The sequence below is a fragment of the Ogataea polymorpha genome (assembly GCF_001664045.1).
Source record: "Ogataea polymorpha strain NCYC 495 leu1.1 chromosome Unknown OGAPOscaffold_5, whole genome shotgun sequence".
Classification (NCBI taxonomy): Eukaryota; Fungi; Ascomycota; class Pichiomycetes; order Pichiales; family Pichiaceae; genus Ogataea; species Ogataea polymorpha.
In genome coordinates, this window is record NW_017264702.1 from 982,258 (window position 1) to 1,004,361 (window position 22,104).

At 53.8% G+C, this 22,104-nt stretch overlaps 12 protein-coding genes across 12 annotated transcripts; 7 read left to right on the plus strand and 5 right to left on the minus strand.

The window, feature by feature from the left end:
• Window positions 1-1,775: 1,775 nt before the first annotated feature.
• OGAPODRAFT_94994 (uncharacterized protein) lies at window positions 1,776-3,843 on the minus strand (the record flags this gene model as incomplete). The annotated part of the gene is made up of 1 exon (XM_018357665.1): window positions 1,776-3,843. The coding sequence occupies one exon, from the start codon at window positions 3,841-3,843 to the stop codon at window positions 2,074-2,076; it is 1,770 nt and encodes a 589-aa protein (XP_018210132.1). The 3' UTR covers window positions 1,776-2,073.
• Window positions 3,831-5,550, minus strand: OGAPODRAFT_101659 (uncharacterized protein; the record flags this gene model as incomplete). Its single annotated transcript, XM_018353062.1, has 1 exon — window positions 3,831-5,550. The coding sequence occupies one exon, from the start codon at window positions 5,548-5,550 to the stop codon at window positions 3,958-3,960; it is 1,593 nt and encodes a 530-aa protein (XP_018210133.1). The 3' UTR covers window positions 3,831-3,957.
• Window positions 5,551-5,687: 137 nt separating this feature from the next.
• OGAPODRAFT_83135 (uncharacterized protein) lies at window positions 5,688-7,256 on the plus strand (the record flags this gene model as incomplete). The annotated part of the gene is made up of 2 exons (XM_018356677.1): window positions 5,688-7,008; window positions 7,036-7,256. 2 exons carry the CDS (start codon window positions 5,688-5,690, stop codon window positions 7,254-7,256), a joined length of 1,542 nt encoding a protein of 513 aa, XP_018210134.1.
• A 139-nt stretch (window positions 7,257-7,395) lies between these two features.
• OGAPODRAFT_16971 (Fumarase, converts fumaric acid to L-malic acid in the TCA cycle) lies at window positions 7,396-8,980 on the plus strand. Its single transcript, XM_018354787.1, has one exon. It carries the CDS (start codon window positions 7,433-7,435, stop codon window positions 8,888-8,890), a length of 1,458 nt encoding a protein of 485 aa, XP_018210135.1. The 5' UTR covers window positions 7,396-7,432; the 3' UTR covers window positions 8,891-8,980.
• A 32-nt stretch (window positions 8,981-9,012) lies between these two features.
• OGAPODRAFT_101666 (mitochondrial Lon protease) lies at window positions 9,013-12,381 on the plus strand (the record flags this gene model as incomplete). The annotated part of the gene is made up of 1 exon (XM_018353063.1): window positions 9,013-12,381. The coding sequence occupies one exon, from the start codon at window positions 9,013-9,015 to the stop codon at window positions 12,307-12,309; it is 3,297 nt and encodes a 1,098-aa protein (XP_018210136.1). The 3' UTR covers window positions 12,310-12,381.
• Window positions 12,382-12,900, plus strand: OGAPODRAFT_50373 (uncharacterized protein; the record flags this gene model as incomplete). Its single annotated transcript, XM_018355658.1, has 1 exon — window positions 12,382-12,900. One exon carries the CDS (start codon window positions 12,382-12,384, stop codon window positions 12,898-12,900), a length of 519 nt encoding a protein of 172 aa, XP_018210137.1.
• Window positions 12,393-14,600, minus strand: OGAPODRAFT_16972 (uncharacterized protein). The gene has a single exon (XM_018354788.1). The coding sequence runs from the start codon at window positions 14,558-14,560 to the stop codon at window positions 12,902-12,904; it is 1,659 nt and encodes a 552-aa protein (XP_018210138.1). The 5' UTR covers window positions 14,561-14,600; the 3' UTR covers window positions 12,393-12,901.
• A 386-nt stretch (window positions 14,601-14,986) lies between these two features.
• On the plus strand, window positions 14,987-16,441 carry OGAPODRAFT_83139 (uncharacterized protein; the record flags this gene model as incomplete). Its single annotated transcript, XM_018356678.1, has 2 exons — window positions 14,987-16,315; window positions 16,340-16,441. The coding sequence occupies 2 exons, from the start codon at window positions 14,987-14,989 to the stop codon at window positions 16,439-16,441; spliced, it is 1,431 nt and encodes a 476-aa protein (XP_018210139.1).
• A 138-nt stretch (window positions 16,442-16,579) lies between these two features.
• On the plus strand, window positions 16,580-19,028 carry OGAPODRAFT_16973 (uncharacterized protein). Its single transcript, XM_018354789.1, has one exon. It carries the CDS (start codon window positions 16,596-16,598, stop codon window positions 18,147-18,149), a length of 1,554 nt encoding a protein of 517 aa, XP_018210140.1. The 5' UTR covers window positions 16,580-16,595; the 3' UTR covers window positions 18,150-19,028.
• On the minus strand, window positions 18,169-19,028 carry OGAPODRAFT_16974 (uncharacterized protein; the record flags this gene model as incomplete). Its single annotated transcript, XM_018354790.1, has 1 exon — window positions 18,169-19,028. The coding sequence occupies exon 1, from the start codon at window positions 18,709-18,711 to the stop codon at window positions 18,172-18,174; it is 540 nt and encodes a 179-aa protein (XP_018210141.1). The 5' UTR covers window positions 18,712-19,028.
• On the plus strand, window positions 19,023-21,991 carry OGAPODRAFT_77370 (uncharacterized protein; the record flags this gene model as incomplete). The annotated part of the gene is made up of 1 exon (XM_018356321.1): window positions 19,023-21,991. One exon carries the CDS (start codon window positions 19,023-19,025, stop codon window positions 20,202-20,204), a length of 1,182 nt encoding a protein of 393 aa, XP_018210142.1. The 3' UTR covers window positions 20,205-21,991.
• Window positions 19,189-21,991, minus strand: OGAPODRAFT_16975 (uncharacterized protein). Its single transcript, XM_018354791.1, has one exon. The coding sequence runs from the start codon at window positions 21,952-21,954 to the stop codon at window positions 20,233-20,235; it is 1,722 nt and encodes a 573-aa protein (XP_018210143.1). The 5' UTR covers window positions 21,955-21,991; the 3' UTR covers window positions 19,189-20,232.
• Window positions 21,992-22,104: the final 113 nt, after the last annotated feature.

Genomic DNA, 22,104 nt, shown 5'->3' on the forward strand with positions numbered 1-22,104 from the left:
CCGACTCCACTATCACCCAGACAAGGGTGATTACGCTAAGCAGCGGAGCAGCCTCGGACCAGTACTGGGACGCGACCTTAACGCCGACGGTGACTGACACAAACAGCATCGGCGTCACCGAAAATGACTACATCACCATTACAACTACCTACACCGACTGCAACTACCGCGGCCAGTGCTCCACGGTGACGGCAACCGAGCTTGTGAGCTCGTACACCACCACCATCTCGGGGCACGTGACCGTGGTCACGGGGTACGAAACCCTGACCGGGTCGTCCACGCCGGCGCCCGTCACCAGCACCACAGCTGACGACCCGCGCACTGTTCTGACGCGCACCTCTTGCTCCGCGGGCCACTGCTCTACATGGACCACCGAGGAAATCGTGTCCAGCTACACGACCACCATCTCCGGCCACGAGACCGTCGTTACCGAACTGTACCCGCTCTCTGGCTCCTCGTCGGCGCCGCTGATCACACCGGTGGCCACACCGGTGGCCATTGTCTCGTGCTCTGCCGGCAAATGCTCGACGTGGACGACGGAAGAAATCTTATCGTCGTACACAACCACGATCTCAGGTCACGAGACGGTGGTGACGACCCTGATTCCGCTCTCGGGCACTTCTGACTTGGACAGTGCCGGTCCTCAAACTGCCACCGCCACGAAGACTTCGTGCTCCGCAGGAAAGTGCTCGACATGGACGACAGAAGAGATTGTCTCGAGTTACACCACGACCATCTCTGGGCACGTGACTGTGATAACTACGACCTGTCCACTGTCAGCGGCTGCTACGCCGACGACTGCTGCGACCGTCACTGAGACCGTTACATCGTGCTCTGCGGGCAAGTGTTCGACGTGGACCACCAAAGATACCGTCTCGTCGAGCACCACCACCATTTCAGGCCACGTGACCGTCGCGACGACACACGGTCCGGTCTCGTCGGAGGCGGTCGTGAGCTCCAAGGGCGGTGCCGCCGCGTTCCAACTCACGTCGTACACGACGACTATCGACAACACGGCCACTGTCGTGACGACGATCTGTCCGCTGAGCTCGTCAAGCTCTAGTGCCAAAGCTTCCAAGACCAAAACTTCCAGCACCGCCACATCCACCGCCTCAACAAGTGCCTCCGCCAGCGTGACCACTGTCACCACTGTCGTTGGGGGCGTCACCACGGTGCTGACCACGTACTGTCCCGAGAGCAGCGCGAGCGCCTCGAGCAAAGTTTCGGACCAAAGCAGCTCGACTCTCGTGAGCAGCTCCTCGAGCACAGCCACAAGCTCTACAGTGACCAGCTCCGCGCCAGAGTCCACCGTCGACCTTGCCGAGCCGTCGACGGTTTCTGTGCCTGTCGAGACAGAGCCGGCCGTGTCGACTGTCGTTTACACGTCGACCATCTCGAGCGTTCCGGTCGAGCTCACCACCTACTCGACGGTCACCAAAAGCACCCTGCTCACATCCAGCACGGCAAGCACGGCCAGCTCCAGCTCAGCTCCAGCAGCCTCCATATTCGAGGGTGCCGCCGGCAAAATCAACATTGGGGTCGGCCTGATTTCAATGGTTTACGGACTGATTTGTGTACTATAGGTTTGGAAAAATATATAATAATTGTCGCAGAAACTTAGTAGCCCGCCTCGCATGGTGAGCAAGACAGTTTATGAGATGTTACTGCGTTGATCTGGCAACCTTTTCCCCTCCACTCGTCCACGCTAGACGGTGCAGTGAATAGGCTGCGTTCGTATCGAAGCTCAAAATTTTTCACCGTGCGGTTTATATAGCGTTGCTTATGTCAGACTGCGGACAAAATAAATAGGAATTAGATAAATTAAAAGTCGTAATGGGCCGGCTGTACGACGCAGACCACGAGCCCAAACGGGCGCCCAAAACGGCGTCAAAAATCGTTAAACCACACAAAGCGGCTGCTGGCGTGCTCCACCGGCGCGGCGCGATCCGCAGGAAGCACGGATCGCGGTCGCTGTATTTATTGCTGCAAAACCCGCAGTTTGTTGTTTCTGAAGCCGGCGCGGCGCACGCGCAGCACCAGACACAGCTGTCGGCCAGCCCGACCACAGCGGAATCACGATAGTGCGTGGAGATAGCCGCACCGCGGGGCAAACTCGCAGGTCTGGCACAGGCTCTTGTACGCGGGCCCAAGAGGTGCTCTTTTTGCGAGCCAGAGGTCCATGCCGGTGGCGATAGAGTGATCTGCGAACTGCCTATTGTACGGTCTGGCTGTGCTGGAAAATACCTCGCCCTGGTGCGAGTAGTCAACGGCCGTTTGGGCGATGTTGAACTGTCGCAGCGTGCCGAGCAGCTGTGCGGTCCGCGCGGCTAGCAGCTCGAATGTGGGCACGCGAGTCCATTGTTCAAGCGCCAGCTGCGACGGCACAGTTTGCTGCAGCGTTTTCAGGCGTGGATCGGCCGTATTGCTGTGGAAAATTGGCTTCAAACAGCCCAAAGTGTAGTTTTCCGCCGATCTGTTGGCTGCCGACGCGTCGAACGGCGCAAAACCAATGTCCTGGCCCTGTTGCAGTCGAAACAGGTCGGCAATTAAATAGTTATTGTTCAGCAGCAAATATACCACCAACGACGGGTCCAGTACCGTGGTCGGGTCGATACTGCGTTTGCGTAGGTTTAACAGCAGCATCTGGTACGTTTCTGCCGGGTCGTGCGCCAGCAGCTCCAGGAACCGCGCATACATAGCTACCTGGACGAAGTTGAGCTGCTGCGTGGCAGGTGGGGGCAGTTTTCTATACGACCTGGTTTTCAGGTCGGCAACATGGAGCTCGAGCAGGTCGGACCACGAAACTGCGGTGGCACCAACGCTGGCGACGAGCTGCGCGAGGTCCAGCGGGTTGTCCAGCTGCGTCTCGAGCTCGCGCTGGTACAGTGAAAATGCGGTTTCGTCGCCTGTCAAAGACAGCAGATCGATCACTCCGCTGATGAGCACCAAATCCGGACAAGCATTGTCTTTTTCTCCAATTTCTGGCTCACCCCCCACGTAAAGCTGCTGCAGGCGCTGGTCATAGTACGCGTGGACGAGAATCTCGCGTGCAGAGCCAAATGTCACCAATTGCGCGAGCCGTGACACGTTGCGCGACCACTGGTGTGCGGTCGACTTCTCAAAAGTTTCGTCCACGAAAAGCCCGTATATCTGGGCCAGCTCGTCCGGCAACGGCGTCGTCACAGGAATAGCCTCCTCCACCGACGGCTTCAGCCGCATCGTCCGATCGACCCTCACAGTCGCGTTATTCACATGCACCTCCGTCACCGGATGTGTCTTCAGTTCAATCTGCTCGTGCTCCTGCGACCCGCGTAGCATCTCCTGCGTCCGCGGCACCTCTGTCACGCCCATGTACAGCTGGTACATTTTCTGCAGCTCGCAGTACGCTCCAGTAAGTATTTTCGTCACCGAGAGTCGGATCTGGCCCGGTTTGCCCCCACTCAGCAGTTCCAGCTGCTGTAGCGGGGTCCCAGGTGCAAAATAGTCGCGCGGAAGGTACTGCGCGTCGTATTTGCCCGTCAGTTTCGCCATAAGCTGGTCCTGCTTGCTGCTTGGCAGTACCCCCTTGGAATCGTAGAGGACCGGCACTAGGTCGCCGGTGTGGCTGTCGCCCAGAAACCAGTCCACGGCGTCCCACGTCTCCTGGCGCGGACCGTTGTCCACGCCGCCGGCGTCCGGCTCGTTTGGTGTGCCTGGCAAAGACTCGCTCCCCGGCCCAGGCTCAGGCTCAGGAATATGGAGCACAAGCGTTCGTGTATTGACCGCATTCGCAGCACTCGACCGACGTCTGCCGATCCAGCAAAATACACGTTTGCGCACGGCGGGCCTCACTAGAAAGTACATTGCTCTATATTCCTGAGGTGTCCCTCATGCGTATTTATAATTTTCGGGCACGCGACGATGAAAAAATATTACAGGTCGATCGTCCGTGTCAGAAACGTTTCATCCAGACTCTGCTCATCGTCTCTTCTTCTTCGGCGCCGAGGCGTGACCTGTGGCGTTGATGTGCTGGAACAACTTGTTGCGGCTTGGGAATTTTTCTTTGCACACGCTGCACTTCTCGCCAGACGGTGTGCTGGGCTGCGAAACAGGCTTTGAAGACTTGGTGCGCGTCTTCTTCTTCTTGCCTTTTTTGTGCGTCGACCAGTCGTCATCGTTCTCCTCACCGTTCAGGACCCGCTCCAGCTCGGCCAATCGCTCGTCCTCGTCCAGCAAGTCGTCCACTTCCGGGGACACAGAACCTCGATGAGCAAAGGCAGGTACTGGCCCCGACTGCGAATCTGCAGACGGAACCTCTTCGAGCTCAGGCTGAGAGTCTACAGGCCGCGGCGTAACATCTGTTTCTTCAGGCTCAGCCTCGGTAGGCCGAGAACCGGGCTCTTCAACCCCAAAATCCTCCACGGCGCTCTCATACTCATCCTCGCTGCGCACATAGCTCTCCTCATCAATCCCCAGTTCGATACCCTCTTTGCGCATCTGCCATTGGAGCCGTTTCAACAACTTGATATGCTTCTTACTCTTCTCGTGCTCCAAAAATTGTTTCTCGTGTCTGAAACGCTTATCGCAGATGATACACTCATACAACTCTTCGTCCTCGCTCTCATCCTGCTCTTCCATATACATCTTGTCCAACTGCTGCTCTATCTCTGCAAGGTCGTCTGGGTCTAGCATCTGCCAGCTCTGCTCGCTGAACTCTATCCTGTCCTGCTGCCGCTGCTCTTTTTCTCTCTTCGCCTGCTGCTTTACCTCGTCCTGCTGCCTCCTAATCCGCTCCTGCTCGTATTGGCGCTGCGCGGTCGCGTTCACACGCGGATCGCGTTTCTTAAGGAACGAGATCAACCGGCGCACGGCCTCGTTGTACTCCTTGCGCGCAGAGTCTCTGATTTTTTTATTTTCCTTCTCCATCAGCCGTCGAGTGCGTCTGTCTGGCGCGCTCGAATACCGGTACTCATCTAACCAGTTGAAACTCTTTACGGAGGCAAAATTGCCCCACACCTTGTAGAAAATCCGCACTACTTCGCCGTAGTCAGAGCGAGACTTGCCAAACCTAGGGTAGAGCAGCTCCTTTGCGTCGCACGCATTGGCAAACGGCGTGTCGTCCTTGTAGCTCTCGAACCCAGGAAGCTTCTGTTTCTTGCCCGCAGAAACTTCCTCGCTCGCAATTCGATCTAAAATAACCCCAGCAACAGCATAAAACCCGCTGATCGAATCGTCCATCCGAGTGTACAGATCTGGATTCAGATAGCGATTAATGTCGTCCACAGACAGGCCAGCGTAGTAAACCTCGGCAGAATTATCGTCGTCAATTTCCCTATCTCCGTCTTCCATCAGAATCTGAAACTTGTGGGAATCGTACCAGGCCCTTTCCTGGGGATCGCTGAGGGTATCGTATGCTACCTTGACCTCATTGAACTTGCAACTTGCTCCCTCGACATCGTCTGGGTTCTTGTCCGGATGAAGCTGGAGTGCCTTCTTCCGGTAAGCCTTCTTGATTTCCAGATCAGACGCCTCCACGCTTACCCCTAGCAGCTCATAGTAGTCGGTCTTCATTTGACAAGGGCATTTTTCAATTTAAATTTAAATAATTTTTTGGCATCGTGGTGCACAGGTGGGTTGGAAGCCCCGACTCTCCAGATCGTAATTTTGGACACATAGTCAAATTAAATTAACGAAAACAAATAGTCCTCATGGTGGTCCTAGCAGCTTCGATCTGTACAAGAGGCGGAAAAGCTATTATATCCAGGCAATTCAGAGATCTGTCCAAGGATAGAGTCACCTCGTTGCTGGCTGCTTTTCCGACGCTGCTGCCCGACACGACAAAGACGCAGCACACCACGGTCCAAGGTGAAAATGTCAGATACGTTTACCAGCCATTGGAGGAATTCTACGTGGTGTTGATCACCAACAAGCACTCAAACATTCTGCAAGACATTGATACGTTGCATTTGTTCACACAAACAATTACGTCGATCCTCAGAACGGTCGACGAGAGAGAAATCTTCGACAACTGTTTCGAGATTCTCAACGCGTTCGACGAGATCATCAACTTGGGCTACAAGGAGAATCTGTCGCTGTCGCAGATAATCACATTCCTGGAAATGGAGTCCCACGAAGAAAAGATACAGGAGATCATCGAGCGGAATAAGGAGTTGGAGGCCGCCGAGGAGAGAAAGAGAAAGGCCAAAGAAATACAGAGAAGAGAGATGATGAAGAAAAATATGGAGTCCTATGAGTTCCAGCAGTCCCAGAACTTTGTGCAGCCGTCGTACCAGCCTCCAGCACAGCCGGAACACCAATTCACACAGCCATCGTACACGGCGCCGGAGAAACAGTTTAGCAGGGCTCCTCCAAGAAAGGGAGGCTTGCAGCTGGGCAAGAAGACAACGAGTCTGGGTGGTGAGGCTCAGCCTCTTCTCATCTCGACTCCTCCTCCGCAACCATCTACCCAATCGACACCATCGTACGAGCCTCCCGCCAAGGAGCGGATCCCAAACAATGGCATTCTGATTCTTGTCAACGAAAAGTTCACTGGCCAGATCACGAGAGAGGGCTCGATCTCGACTGCGGAGGTGCAAGGAGACTTGCAACTTAGAATTAACGATCCGTCGCTAGCATACGCTCTTGTGAATCTCAAACTTGGTTCTACCCCAGAGCGCACCACGCAGTATAAAACCCATCCGAAAGTGGACAAAAACCTGTTCAATTCCGAATCTGTCATAGGCATGAAGGACCAGTCTAAGCCGTTTGCCTCGAACGACCAGCCATTGGGTGTGCTCAGATGGAGGTCTGTGTCGAAGATGTCCGAGTCCGGCGAGTCCAATACTTTGTTGCCTTTGGTGTTGACCACCTGGGTGGGCAACAACGAGGATGGGACTGTGAGCCTCACGTTTGAGTACGAGGCGCACCCAGAGAAGAAGCTTGACGAGGCCAATTTGTTGATACCGACTGGCGATGCCACCATTGAGTCGAGCGACCACAACAACGTGTCGTTGCAGTACGTTGAGGAAGGTCTGCTGGTGAAACTGTCGGACTTAGTGGAACATCCGTCGGGCTCGTTTGAAATTCTGTGTCGCGGAATCGATGACGAAGAAGCCTTATTCCCGATGGAGGTCGTTTTTTCTGTTTCGCAGCAGGTGGAAGCCGGCGAGCAGGTTGGCGACGTCACTGTTGTTTCTGTGGTGAATGCCGAATCGAAGGAAGATCTGCCGTTCGATGTGCACTACAATGCTTCGAATGAAGGCTACTACATAATTTAGAGTATGCGATAAAAGGCATGGATAGTAATATTATAGCTTTGAATATTTCGTTCGATTCCGGAATCGGACACCGGGTGAATTTGGAATATCGCCGGGTCGAGAAATTAAATTTAAACATAATTTGAGTGATTCTTACAGGCTGTAACAAGTGGAATTGTTGTTGCCAAAAGAAAACCATGCTAAGTGCGAGATTGAGTGCTAAGAGATTCGGATCAAGAGCTTTTTCGGCCACCACCAGAGCCATGAGAACGGAGAAGGATGCCTTTGGAGACATCGAGGTCGCCGACAACAAGTACTGGGGAGCCCAGACTCAGAGATCGTTGCAGAACTTCAAGATTGGCGGGGCCAGAGAGAGAATGCCGGAACCGATCGTGCACGCGTTCGGTGTCTTGAAGAAGGCCGCTGCCACTGTCAATGCAGAACTTGGTATTCTGGACCCGAAGCTCGCCGATGCCATCAAGCAGGCGGCCACCGAGGTCGCTGAAGGGAAACTCATTGACCACTTCCCATTGGTGGTTTTCCAGACCGGTTCAGGAACTCAGTCGAACATGAATGCCAACGAGGTAATCAGCAACAGGGCTATTGAGATTTTGGGCGGAACCTTGGGCTCCAAGAAACCTGTGCATCCAAACGATCACGTCAACATGTCGCAGTCTTCCAACGACACTTTTCCAACTGTGATGCACATTGCTGCCGTCACAGAGATCACCAACCACCTGCTGCCAGAAATGAGGGCTCTGAGAGACTCTCTTGACAAGAAGGCCAAGGAGTTTGCCGATATCATCAAAATCGGCAGAACCCACTTGCAGGACGCCACTCCACTGACTCTCGGACAGGAGTTCAGTGGCTATGTTCAGCAATTGACCAACGGCATCGCCAGAGTCGAGCACAGCCTGGAGAATCTTAGATACCTGGCTCAAGGTGGCACTGCTGTTGGTACTGGTTTGAACACGAAAAAAGGATTTGCCGAGAAGGTTGCAAGCGAGGTTTCGAAGCTGACCGGTTTACAGTTCTACACTGCTCCTAACAAGTTCGAGGCTCTTGCTGCGCACGATGCCGTTGTGGAGGCCTCTGGCGCCCTGAACACGGTGGCTGTCTCGCTCTTCAAGATCGCTAATGACATCAGGTACCTTGGATCCGGTCCTAGATGCGGCTACGGCGAGCTCTCTCTGCCTGAGAACGAGCCAGGCTCGTCCATCATGCCTGGAAAAGTCAATCCTACCCAGAATGAGGCAATGACCATGGTGTGCACACAGGTGTTTGGTAACCACTCGTGTATCACGTTTGCCGGTGCCTCTGGCCAATTTGAGCTGAACGTATTCAAGCCCGTCATGATCTCAAACCTGTTGTCGTCGGTCAGACTTCTTGGCGACGCCTGTTACTCCTTCAGAGTGCACTGTGTTGACGGCATTGTGGCCAACAGAGACAAGATCGAGAAGACTCTGCACGAGTCGTTGATGCTTGTCACTGCTCTGAACCCAAAGATCGGCTACGATAATGCCTCCAAGACGGCCAAGAACGCACACAAGAAGGGCCTCACTTTGAAGGAGAGCGCTCTGGAGCTCGGCATGTTGAGCGAAGAGGAGTTTGACGAGTGGGTCAGACCAGAGAAGATGATTGGGCCAAAGGACTGAAGGTTTCTGCCAGTCCGTATTTAGCTATATATTCTTGATATTTATCAGCTACTGAAAATTCATTCGTCGATCGACCCTCGACAGTGGCAAAAGAAAAAGTATCGGTTCTGAATAATTCATCCATGTTTTCTTGCTCAAGACGAGTTTTTAGAGGCCGTCTTGTGCGCAGCGCGTGTACCCGGCTTGCGAGCACGGTCCACAACCAGTATGCTAAACCATTGCTAGGCAAAGAGGCTGCACTCTGGGTCAACGCGGACGGGATAGACTTTGTGCCTCCTTCTGTGGCAGGCGAGTTGTTCGACCTAAAGTCGAAAAGGAACGAGCCCGATCCGAAGGACGAGTCTAAAAGGAAAGACAAGGACAAAAAGGAGGACGAAAAGGACAAGCCAGACAACAAGACACCGAGACCTTCGAAACCACGGACCCTTGCCCCCTCTGCGGGATCTGGCGTTGCTGCTGGCGCCAACGGCGCCAGTGGGTCAGCAGGAGCTCCAGGCAACTCCGGTTCGGACGACGATCCTGCAGATGAGGAGTCGTCGGTCAACAGTCCGGCCACAGTCGAACTGCCGGAGATTTATCCACCTATTATTGGTCTGCCTATCTCGAGAAGACCTCTGTTCCCTGGATTCTACAGATCTGTGATCATTACGGACGTGAACGTTATCAAGGCCGTCAAGGAGGCCACGTCCACACAGTATCCTTTCATTGGCTGTTTCCTGTTCAAAGACGAGAACATGGAGGGAGACGTGATCAATTCGAAAGACGAGGTGTACAGCACCGGTGTGCTGGCACAAATCACGTCCAACGTGTATACCAGGGATACAGAGACCGGAGTGGAGACTTTAACGACCGTGTTGTTCCCTCACAAGCGGATCAAGATCGACGAGTTGTTCGTTCCGAATGTTTCGAAGAGCAAACACAGTTTTGTCAAGGTGTCCACCACGGAGGTCGACGAGTCGGCAGATAAGCAGATAATCGAGGGAATAACCGGCGAGAAGGAGGGCGACGAGCCAAAGTCTCCGTCGGAAGTCATCAAGTCCAGCGACGAGGAGGTTATCATTGACGAGGACGACGAGTACAACCCTACTGCGTTTCTCAAAAAATACCCAATCAGTCTGGTCAATGTTTCTAATGTCGAGGACGAGCCGTATCCGGACAGAGACCCAAGAGTTAACTCGTTGACTGCCATTACTCTTGAGACGCTGAGAGAGATCACCAAGCTCAACAAACCGTTCAGTGACCAGTTGCTTTACTTTATCAGCTCATTGAAGGGCGATGTGTATCACCATCCGGAGAGACTGGCAGATTATGCTGCCGCCGTTGCTGCCGCCACTCCACAGGAGCTGCAGGACGTGATGGACTGCACCAACATCCCTGACAGACTCGATAAAGCTTTGAATTTGCTACGGAAGGAACTGATGAACAAAGAACTGCAGAAACAGATAGAGCGGGACCTCGAGGAGAGGATGGCCAAGAGACACCGCGAATTCAATCTCCAGGAGCAGCTCAAGTGGATAAAGAAAGAGCTGGGAATTGACGACGGCAGAGACAAGCTGATTGCCAAGTACAACGAACGCGCGTCCAAGCTAAAGTTCCCTGAAGAGGTGCAGAAGGTTTTCCAGGAGGAGATCAACAAGCTTCAGACTCTGGAGCCGCTGATGGCTGAGTACGCTGTGACCAGAAACTACCTGGACTGGCTGACCCAGTTGCCATGGGGGCTGCAATCGAAAGACAGGTACGATCTCAAGATTGCGAAACAAATTCTGGACGAGGACCATTACGGTCTGAAAGAGGTCAAGGACCGGATCTTGGAGTTTATTGCTGTTGGCAAGCTTCTCAACAAGATCAACGGTAAGATTATCTGTTTTGTTGGTCCGCCAGGTGTTGGTAAGACGTCCATTGGTAAGTCCATTGCCAGAGCACTGAACAGGAAATTCTACAGATTTTCTGTCGGCGGATTGACGGACGTGGCTGAGATCAAGGGTCACAGAAGAACCTATGTTGGTGCCATTCCTGGTCGCATGGTGCAGGCTCTGAAAAACACAGAAACAGAGAATCCGCTTGTTTTGATCGATGAGATCGACAAGATCTCACACACCCACCACGGCAGCGGTGGCGACCCTTCTGCAGCATTGCTGGAGCTGCTTGATCCTGAGCAGAATGGAACGTTCATGGACTACTACATGGACGTTCCAATCAACCTCTCCCGCGTGCTGTTTGTGTGCACAGCTAACACTCTTAGCACAATTCCTGCCCCATTGCTGGATCGTATGGAAGTGATAGAGATTGCCGGGTACGTTGAGGACGAGAAGATCAAGATTGCCGAAAACTACCTCGCTCCGTCTGCAAAGGAAACGTCGGGCCTGACCGACGTGGACATCTCTTTGAGAGAGGACACTTTGCAGGAGCTAATCAGAGGTTACTGTCGTGAAAGCGGAGTGAGAAACCTCAAGAAACAGATTGAGAAGATATTCAGAAAAGCCGCATTGAAGGTGGTGAAGGACGTTGATGGCGTTGATTTCGACAAGAACGAGAAGGTTGAGCAAAATGAGCAAGCCAAGGAGACTGCAAAAACCACAGAGTCTGAGAATTCTATGGCAGAGGCCTCCGAGAAAAACGAAGACAAGGACGAGGCCAAAGAAGAGTCCAAGGACGAGGCCAAGGAAGAGGAAGACGTTCCGAAGGTGGTTGTTCCGGAAGGGTACAAGATCGAGGTGACTCCAGACAATCTCAAAGACTACGTGGGGTCCCCTGTTTACACTGCAGACCGACTATACGAGAAGACACCGCCGGGTGTGGTCATGGGTCTTGCATGGACCCAGACTGGAGGATCAGCTCTGTACATTGAGTCGATCATTGAACACGCCATCAACAAGGACTCGACGCCTAAGCTAGAGCGCACGGGTCAACTTGGAGACGTGATGAAGGAGTCTGTGCGCATCGCGTACTCGTTCTCCAAGATGTATCTTGCCAAGAAGTTCGCGGAAAACCGGTTCTTCGATCGTGCCCAGATCCACCTGCATTGTCCTGAGGGGGCCACACCAAAGGATGGACCTTCTGCCGGCGTTGCCATCACGTCGTCGTTCCTTTCGCTTGCTCTGAACAAGCCTTTAAGACCCGACATTGCCATGACTGGAGAACTCACACTGACAGGACGCGTGCTGCGTATCGGTGGCCTCAAGGAGAAGACGCTTGCTGCGCGAAGGTCTGGTGTGAACACGGTCATCTTCCCTAAGGACAACCTTGCGGACTGGAACGAACTGCAGGACAACGTCAAGGAGGGCATCACGCCGGTGCCTGTTGAGTGGTATGACGAGGTGTTTGCGACGCTCTTTGGCGATGTGACTGCTGACGAGGGCAACGCAGTCTGGAAGAAGGAGTTTGAGCTCATCGACCAAGCCGAGAAGGACAAGAAATGATGTTAGAAATGCTGCATAGTGTTCATGTATATACGGCTGTGTTAAAAAAAAATAATTCAATTTTATTATTTTATGGCCAAGAAGAAAGCACAGTCTCCCCCCGAGGAGACGATCGACGAACAGAAAACGCTCGAAATATACAAGCAGGCCCTCACGTTCAATGTGATAGCAAAATATGACCCTCTGATTGACCAGCTTGTGCATTTGACCTCGTACTGTGTGGTATACCGCTTTGACCACGACCAGAACGACTGGGTTAAGCTCGACTTCCAGGGCCCGTTGGCGATATATTCGCGAAAGAGCGACGTGTCGGGTCCAACGCCAGCGTCACAGATTGTTCAAAACGACCAGCTGTACACTTTTGGACTCATTGTGCTCAATAGAATGAAGCCGGAGAATTTCAGCATCGGACTCATAAGCAACAAGCAGCTGACCGATCCCGAGGACGGGATCATCGTCGAAAACACAGAAAAACTTATCATTGTGCGTGACCTGAGCCAGCAGACGTATGGCCTGTGGATCTTCGACGCCGCCGACAGAGACTATATCTGCGAAATCTTGAAATACTGTATAGAAGGAGAACAGAAATAAATTACGAAGGGGTGCCGCTGTCCGGCTGCTGTTTGTAGGGCATGCGTCTTTTGCGTGCCGGCTCGTCCATCGGCGAGTACGCTCCCGGGATTTGCTGGTACATGGACGGACTAGGTGATGAGACGGGTCCTGCGGTGGCCTGTCTTTTTGTTGGCTTGCGTATTTTTTTGGCTCCCTTTTTATCTCTTCCGGGAGTCATATCTGCTCCCGGCATTGAGTGGGGGACCGGCGTGGAAATGCCACGCGCCACGAAGTTGCCGTTCATGTTCGGCACCGGCGCCGAGCCTTGTCTGGAGTCTACCGGTTTCATGGCGTGGGGATGCCCCGCTGCTGCCACGGCCGAGGCCATCTGCTCTTTCTGCCGCTGGTTGAGCATTCGTTCCTGGTTGATGAGCGCGCGCTGCTGCTGCGTCATCCCGCCCAGCAGGCCGTTCATGCTCGGGTCGCTCGCGTTCGGGTTCATGCCGCCGGAAATCGCTGCCTGCTTGATCAGTTCCACCTTGTGGCGCCACATCTCCACGAACCGCAGCCGCTGGAACTGGCCCGGCTCGTTGGTGTTTGTTTTCGCCGACTCCGAAAGACGGTTGTTGTGCGTGTACGACTCGCTCAGAATCGTCATCAGTTGCTCGTACTTGGAGTTTGTGTGCGGCAGATCCTCATGCAGCGGCTTGTACGGGTAGTTTCTGTACGATAGTGGATAGAGACTCGTTTTGTGGCCGTCCTGGTCGACCTCTCGTGCGTCGGGGCGGTGCACAAACTTCATTTTATCTGATTCCGGGTCATATTCGGGTACCACCATGTCGTACGGCCGCAAAGACTTGTCATAGTGGTACGGATTCAGGATCGGCTGCAGATTGATGTTTCTATTGGTTGCAGTGAGCACCTCGCTCTCAAAAGTCAGTGCAAAAGTGTCGTGGAACTGCTGTGTGTCGGCCTGGTACGACAAATCGTCGTACTGTGCCAGCTGCGTGAACCGCAGCACGGTGCGGTACTCTTTCGGCACCGTTTTCGTCTCTGGTTTGTCCTGCTTGCCGTCTCCCGGCTCCTGTTTTTCTTGCTTGATGGGGATAAGGTTTCTGTGGTCGAACACTTTCAGAATCAGGCTCCCGTCGTAGAGTTGCACTCCGCCGTCCTTGATCACCTCCACCAGGGGCTCGGGGATGTCGCCCTTTGCCACGTATTCCAGAAACTCCTTCACGGTCGGCGAGCTCTTCGGGATGATGGCGTCCTGGTTGCCGAACCGATAGTGGTTCTCGTGGATGTGGAACTCCAGCGACGCCGGATAGCTCTCGAATTTTTTCAGAATTTCCTCGCTACTCTCGTAGAATCGCTGTGTTTTCGCCCGTCTGCGCAGCTGCTGGATCATAAGCATCTTGCGCTGCTGCGGGTTCAGTTTGGCAAGCTGTTCCTGGCTCAGACCAAGAAAGTTTCGCTGGCCCGGCTGCGATGGCTGCTGCTGCTGCTGCTGCTGCTGCTGTGCCAGCTTCTTCTGGACAAGCTGTTGCTGCTGCTGAGGCGTCAGTTGGCCCGCCGCCTGCGCAGCGTGCAGTTGGGCCTGCTGTTGTTTGATCATCTGCTGGTGTCGCTTGAGCAGGAGGATGTCCTCGTCCTTGAGCTCGCCGGTCTGAATCATCTGCTCGAGCCGCTGCTGGCGGGTCATCCCGGGCGGCGGCTGGATTGAGTTCAGCAGCCGCATCATGTGCGCCTGCGTGTTGTTACTCATGGTGGATAAAAAAATAATTTGCGACAAGTACAAGTAACTACGGTGCAAGCAAGAGGCTCGCAATGTTTGCACTGAACAATTTAGGCCGAGTCATTGGCTTACACGACCAGCTACATGAGGTCCTGGACGCACACAGTGTAGCAGGGACTTCCAAAAGCTGCCCGCGCGCTTTGCCGGCCCCGTGGCGGCCGCCCACCATCCTGTAGTTGCCCTGTGTGGCGTGCTGTGCTTCAGTTCTGCCCTCCCTCTCTTCGGCCCCCCTCCAGTATCTTTATGTCCCTTCAGCCCCCCTCAATAAATAATCTTGTCCGTTTCTTGCTAACTTTCTTTTCAAGCTAAATTCGTCAGACCCGATGATCCATCATGTCCATGGCCTTCCAGCAGTTCCAATACGTCCCCTTTGCTGAAAACAGCCACGAAAGCACGCAGATCGGCTATCCGCCGCCGTACCGCAGCAGGACGGTGTATTTGGGCAACATCCCTGCCGACATGGAGGCCCACGAGCTGCTCGACCACGTCCGTTCCGGCACCGTGGAGTCTCTGAAAATCGTGCCGTCCAAAAACTGCGCGTTCGTGTCGTTTCTGGACGAGAACTCTGCCATGCTGTTCCACTCCGACGCCACCCTGAAACACCTCACCATCGGCGGCCACGAGCTCAAGATTGGCTGGGGCAGGCCCACGCCCGTTCAGCCCGTGGTGGCCTCGTGTGTCGCGCGCTACAACGCCACCAGAAACGTGTACCTGGGGAGTCTGGACCCGGGCGTGACCGAGCAGGAGCTGTTCGACGACCTCAAGCACTACGGAGACATCGATACGATCAAAATCCTGCCCGAGAAGAAGATCGCGTTTGCGCACTTCACCTCGATTCTGGCGGCCATCAAGTGCATCCAGTCGCTGCCGCTGGTAGACAAGTACCGGGACAAAAAAGTGTTCTACGGCAAGGACCGGTGTGCGTTTGTCACCAAGACACAGCAGCACAACGCGGCCCAGTATTTGGGACTGAACCCGAATTGCGACAATCTCGCGGCCCAGGTGGACAAGGACGCCATTGCCGACACGCTGGTGCGCCAGAGCAACGCCGCAGCCATCATCGCCACGTCCGCAGGGGGCCAGGGCAACCAGGGCAACCGCACGATCTACCTGGGCAACTTGCACCCGGACTCGACCGTCGAGGAGATTTGCAACGTGTGCAGGGGCGGCATCCTGCACCACGTCCGGCTGATACCTGAGCGGCACGTGTGCTTCATCACGTTTATAGACCCGGTGTCCGCTGCGCAGTTCTACGCCATGTCGTCGCTGCACGGGCTCGTGATCCACAACCGCAAGATCAAGGTTGGCTGGGGCAAGCATTCGGGGCCTCTGCCGAACTCGATCAACCTGGCCGTCGGCAACGGCGCGTCGCGCAACATTTACATCGGCGGGCTCGACAAGATTCCAGAGATCAAGTTCACCAGGGAGAAATTGTACAATGATTTTAAGGAGTTTGGCGAGACCGAGCAGATCAATTTCTACGACGAAAAACACTGCTGTTTTGTCAACTTCACCAACATCTCCAGCGCAATCAAGGCGATCGACGGCATCAGAAACAACCCGGACTACAGAAAGTGCAAGATCAACTTTGGCAAGGACCGCTGCGGCAACGCGCCTCGCAACTTCCAGGGCCCGCACGGCCTGCCCTTCATGTCTGGCCAGGTGGTGAACGACATCACAGGACAGCAGTTTGGCGACTACAGTGACGACGACGACGAGCCGCCACGGCCGGCGGGTACGTCGCTCGACGCAGAAAACCCAATGGGCATTTTCCTAAAGCAGAGTTAGCCGTCCATATTCTCCCATGTTCCGTATCTGTTGAATTAGAGTGTTTTTGTTATCACCCCTCGACTAATAAATTTTCACCCCTTTCCTATCCGATATCGAGTTTATTCCCTCCCCTATCCAATATATATACCCCGTTGACTCACTCTGACCGCCAATGCTCCGCACCTTGCAATCGATCTCGCGCAAAGTTGACTCGCTCGGCGTCGAGTCCAGAGGCATCGAGCGCTGTTTGCCCTGCGACCGCTCCACGTCCAAATGGGTGCTCCCATCCATTGCAGGGCTGTGGAACTCGGGCTGTGGAGGACTCACCTCCATGTCCTCCTTCTTCCTCGGTCCGTTGCTCTTTGGACTAGGATACAAGGACTCTCTGGTTGTTGGCCTGCTCGGAATGCTGCTTGGGTGCTTGCTCCCCGCCTACGCGGCCACTTTGGGCCCCAGATCCGGCCTCAGGCAACTGTGTCTGGTGCGCTATCTGTTTGGCCGTTTTGCTATCAAGGTGGTGTGTCTGATCTCGGTGATCGGTCTTGGCGGGTGGACAGTCACAAACTCTGTGATTGGAGGCCAGATCCTGCTCTCAATGAGCAACGGCAAGGTACCCGTCGAGATTGGGATCCTTATTATCAGTCTGCTCAGCGTCGTGGTGTCCATTTTTGGGATCCGGCTAGTGCTCAAGCTTGAGACGGTGGTCGGCGTTGTGGTGATCGTCACGGTCATTCTCATGTACCCAATGACCCGCCACGACATCACACAATTCCATGAAAATGTCTCTGTTGGCGACAGACTCACGGTTATTGGCAACCGGCTCTGTTTCTTCACGCTGTGCTACTCTGTGACGGCCACCTGGGCAGGCATTGCGTCGGACTACTACATTCTGCTACCCGAGACATTTAGCCAGAAAAAAGTGTTCTTCTTCACGCTGTTCTCGATCGCCGTCCCGACCACCGTGGGAGCTGTCATTGGACTGCTTATTGGCAATGCCGCAGTCTCAAAGCCGACATGGGCCGCAGCCTACGAAACGTCCTCGCTTGGCGGCCTGCTGAACCTCGTTTTCGACGCGTGGGGCGGGTTCGGCAAGTTTCTGCTCATTCTGCTTTGGCTCTCGCTCATGACCAACAATATCATCAATCTATACTCGTCCGCCTTGATCATCCAGATTGTCGATCCGTGGGTGTATCGGAACATTCCGCGCTGGTTTATGGTGCTCGTGGTGTTTGCCGTGACGCTGGTGCTCGCGATGGCCGGCAGAGACAAGCTGAGCACGATCCTGTCGAACTTCCTGCCCATGCTGGGCTATTGGATCACGATCTACTTTGTGATCCTCGTGGAGGAGAACGTGATCTTTCGCTCCACCAAGCTGGTCAGTCTGTTCAGGTTCGAGTTTTCTGAGGATGAAATAGCCGACGAGGTCGAGTCAAAGGAAATGGCCTTTGAGGCAACGGTTTCTCAGAAATATGGTCAAAAACCCTACTACAACTTTGCAGCATGGGACTCCGCCAGCTGCCAGACGTACGGGATTGCTGCATCGCTGGCCTTCTGCATGGGGGCCGCGGGCGCGGTGCTTGGGATGGACCAGGTGTACTATATCGGTGTGCTGGCACGCAAGATCGGGGACTATGGCGGCGACATCGGCACATGGCTGATCCTCGCGTTCACAGGGCTCTCATACCCTGTCCTCAGATACGCAGAGCTGCGTATTTTCGGCAAATAGAAAAATATCAATTTATTCGGGGTCACTGGCTATTTGCTCCCTTATTGGTAAATATCGACACGAGGTAACACCTGAAAAACCATTTGAGCGACTCCAGCAGTCCGGCCACCGAAACCAGCCACGAGTAGTAGTTTTTCCTGTGCGACACGTGCTTTGGTTCTGGCGCCGGCTCAGCCGCAGTCTCGTGTTCTTGCTCGTCCCTGGCTGCTTCCTCTGCCTCGTCCTGGTGGTTCTCCACCTCGACCCAAGCAGACGACACCGCAGAATCGGGCTCCTCCATGGCCTCTGTGATCACGACAACGTTGTTTTCTGTGCCCAGCTCGTTTGTCTCCGTGGCCTCTTGGTCGTTGCAAACCCACTCCTGCTCGTTGACAACAAACTTATACAGCAATTTATCCCCTACACGGACATTGTTCAGTTTCAGACTGGTAGCCCACCTGGTGCCTGCAGCGTCATACTCAAGTCCATCAGCCGTCTGCGACCAGCCGTTGAACGTGCCTGCCACATGGACGCTGTTGAAGCTGTGGGCTTTGTCGTCAAGGTGCACTTCCAGCGAATACATAAAGAGGGAGAAAAAAAAAGTGAGGGATAATATTTATGACAGGAGACGGATCGCAGCCGATCATGCTGTAATCTGGAGACAAGCAAAGCCTTTGTGTGCTGTTCTGAGGCACATCTTGGCGGTCGCCATGTACACCCAGAACGCGAGAGCCCCTGCTGTCTGCCTCAGGTGATACGATGCATCTGCAGACGATCGACCCGTCGAAAAACATGAGATCTTTTTTTTATTTATCTTTGTTTTTTCCTCGCATGTCGCAGACGACTCCCCGAGGCCCTGAATTGAAGGTCGACCTCACTCCCGTGCAGAGTCACATGACCCACGAGCGACATGAGGTGACAGAAACGCTGCGCAAGGCGCAGCTCGGCCAGACTCTCGCTCCTGAAAAACTCAACAATAACTACTCCTATCTCAACAAACAGGACAACTCGACCCCGCTATCGTTTTCGTCCTCTAACAAAACGCCAACATCGATCCTGAAAAATTTCAACTTCAGTGCGGACCGCAAATCTGTAAGCGAAGACTTTGTCAACTCCCAGCCTGGCCTCCGAATGTCCAAGACGCAGGACGGTCATCTAAACCCGGTCAAGGGAGCGTACAACGTCTTTGATAAGCGATCTTCCGGGTCTCCGATCAACGTGGTGAACCGCAAAAGAAGAAGGCTTTCCAATTCCAACCTGTGGCAGAATTTGGAACCCAAACAGCCCCAGTCAGCCGAAAAAAGTACGCCTAAACAGTCAACTTTCTCCAAAATCGTCTACAGTCTTCTGTCCGACCCGCAATGTGCGTCTAATCTTACACTCGTGGTGCAGATCCTGCTCAACACGCTGCTTTTCGCCTGTTTCATGACGCTCGTGCTGTTCTCGTTCCTGGCAGTCAAACGAGACGCAGACCGCAAGATCCAAGGTTATTCGAACAAGGTGGTGCACGAAATCAACATGTGCAAGCGCGAATATTTCAGAAACAACTGCTCGCCCGAGCTGCGCGTTCCAGCGCTCGAGGAGTCCTGTAATGAGTGGGACAACTGCATGAATAGAGACCCAGAGGCAGTGATCACTACGGTGGCGTACTTCGAGATCCTGGCAGAGTGCATGAACGCGTTCTTCCATAACCTGAGTTTCCGCACGCTTTTCGGCCTAATTTTCCTGACTTTATTCCTTGTGTTGGTGCCCAATATCTTGTTCAGCAAATTCAGGTCCTCGAAAACCACCACAACCAATAATTATTACCACTTTAACCCAGACCAGTCAACTGCCAACGCGTCGCAAGTCTCCCAAATGACGAGCATGTCACCGCTGCGCTCACCAGCGAGATCGCCACAGCGCATTCTGGACTCGTCTGTGTACTTCACTCCTCCAGCAGCGTTGTTAATGAAAGAGGACGGCACCAAGGTCCCGGGTTCGAGCGTGCGGTTCGACTCGAACGTCAGCTACCATGAAATCCCTGGTCTCGAGGCTAGTCCTCTGGGCAGGTTCGTGAACAAGGATAGATATTGATTACATCAATTAATGACATTGTACATAATTAAACAGCCAGTTTCTTTCCGCCCATCAATTGATTCAACAACTCTGCGCTATTTGTCTTGATGTTGTCAGCGCTGGCTGCAGGGAACAGACCCGGAGGTGGAGGTGTGGCTGTGCTAGGCTTGTCCTGGCGCAGCGCTTTCAGCTTCTGCTCCTGGAGTAGCTGCTGTTGTAAAAACTGCTGTGCAGACTGTGTGCTCTGCACGGGCGGCTTGCCGCCCTGGAGTATGTTATTCGGGTATCTCTGAGGCTGTGGCTGGTAGAACTGGTGCTGTATGGAGGTCTGTGCTGGCTGTGTAGGCTGTGCTGGCTTGACGGGCTCCTGTAGAGCTACCGTCTTGTAACTGTAATTTTTGCTGAATGGAACAAACAGCAGCGACTCCACGAGCCGCGACATGTGCTGCTTGTTGTCACCCTCCGACAGCATCGACTTTTGCATTTCGTCGGTGGAAAATAGATGGAACGAGCTCGAAACATTAGTTTTTCTCATGCTTGGCTTAATAGTGTAAGAGAACTCCTGCTGGTTGTTGAGCAGCTTGATGCAGTCATCGATCAGCTTGTAGCAATATAACGAGTCTTCCATCACACCCGTCTCCTTGCTCTTGTCCTTTTTCTTTGTCTGCACAGAAGGAGATTTAACTGGTTTTTGCAGTATAGCATCGCCAAGTGTTGGGAACGCAGACAGAGCCACAGGCGCCGAAGAAAGATCGTTGACAGACGACGGCCCGACTCCCGAACTCGACATTTGGGACTGGGTTTGCTGCAACTTAGCCCAGGCAGCCGTTGGCGGCAGACCAGGCAAGTTGTTCTCGTCCTCGTGGACAGAAGACGGAGCAGGAACAGCCGACGAGGGAGCAGGACTGTGGTCCTGGTACTGGCTCGAGTCAGTGTCCGTTTGGCTGGCTGGTGGGGGGATCAGGCCGTTGACAGCACTTCTCTCCTCAAACTTCTTGTTGATGGCCCGAGTAGACAGGTCTTTCCTGGTATATGAGTCGGCCTCTTCTCCGGGCTCGTGCAAGAACATACAGTTAGGATTCGGACAAGGCTGGCCTCTCAGATATGATGAGCAGTACTTTGTGGTTCCGTGGGCGGCCTTGAGCACGCGGCCGTCGCTGATCGACCCATCAACAGCAGCAATGCAACGGGCAGCGTCTTCTTTCCTTGCAAACGTCACATACACTCCGTAGCCTGGGTTGGTGTGGTGGGGATTATTTGGGTTCGGGGTCCGCTTGTTGATGACAATTTTCGAGATCTTACCGTACTGGCCAAAGTACTTGTCAGAACGCAGCACGGATGGCAGCTCGTCTGCGCTGCAGGGTGGATTCAGTCCCACTACGTAGACGAGGTTCTGCTGTATGACTCTCATTCCCGCAAGGTGGTGGCGTTTGGCCTGCTCGGCGTCCTTCTTCTCCTTTTCCACCTGTCTTCTCTCGCGCTTTTGCTTCTCCTTCCGGGCCTGGTTCATCTTCCACTCTTCAGGGCTCACACTCTTGTGCACGACATTCTTGTCGTCGTACGGCCTGCGACACGCAGGACATTTCCCGTTGAGTTCTGGGTTCGTCCTGATGTTGTTGTAGCAGAACTGGCACACTTGGTAGCCGCACGGACATGGCCAGAAGTTTTTATCGGTGATGTCCATCTCTTCCACACACAGGGGACACAGATCGTCCTCCTCGTCGGGAATGAACGGGTCGTTTTTATCGTTAAATGGATCGTACAACATTTCTGACGACAGGAGATGCAGGGTTGTAGGATAGATGTATCGTAATCTGTGATGCTGGGTCTTCTTTTCTGTTTGCCTTTAATACAATTGTTTTTTCAACTTATTTTTTGCCCGTCTTCTCTGGTGGCAGCAGAAAAAAAAATAATATAA

Bases quoted from the DNA above. Each gene is read 5' to 3' on its own strand.
- OGAPODRAFT_16971 (XM_018354787.1), top strand. From the start codon at position 7,433: ATGCTAAGTGCGAGATTGAGTGCTAAGAGATTCGGATCAAGAGCTTTT.
- OGAPODRAFT_16972 (XM_018354788.1), bottom strand. From the start codon at position 14,560: ATGACCCGCCAGCAGCGGCTCGAGCAGATGATTCAGACCGGCGAGCTC.
- OGAPODRAFT_16973 (XM_018354789.1), top strand. From the start codon at position 16,596: ATGCTCCGCACCTTGCAATCGATCTCGCGCAAAGTTGACTCGCTCGGC.
- OGAPODRAFT_16975 (XM_018354791.1), bottom strand. From the start codon at position 21,954: ATGTTGTACGATCCATTTAACGATAAAAACGACCCGTTCATTCCCGAC.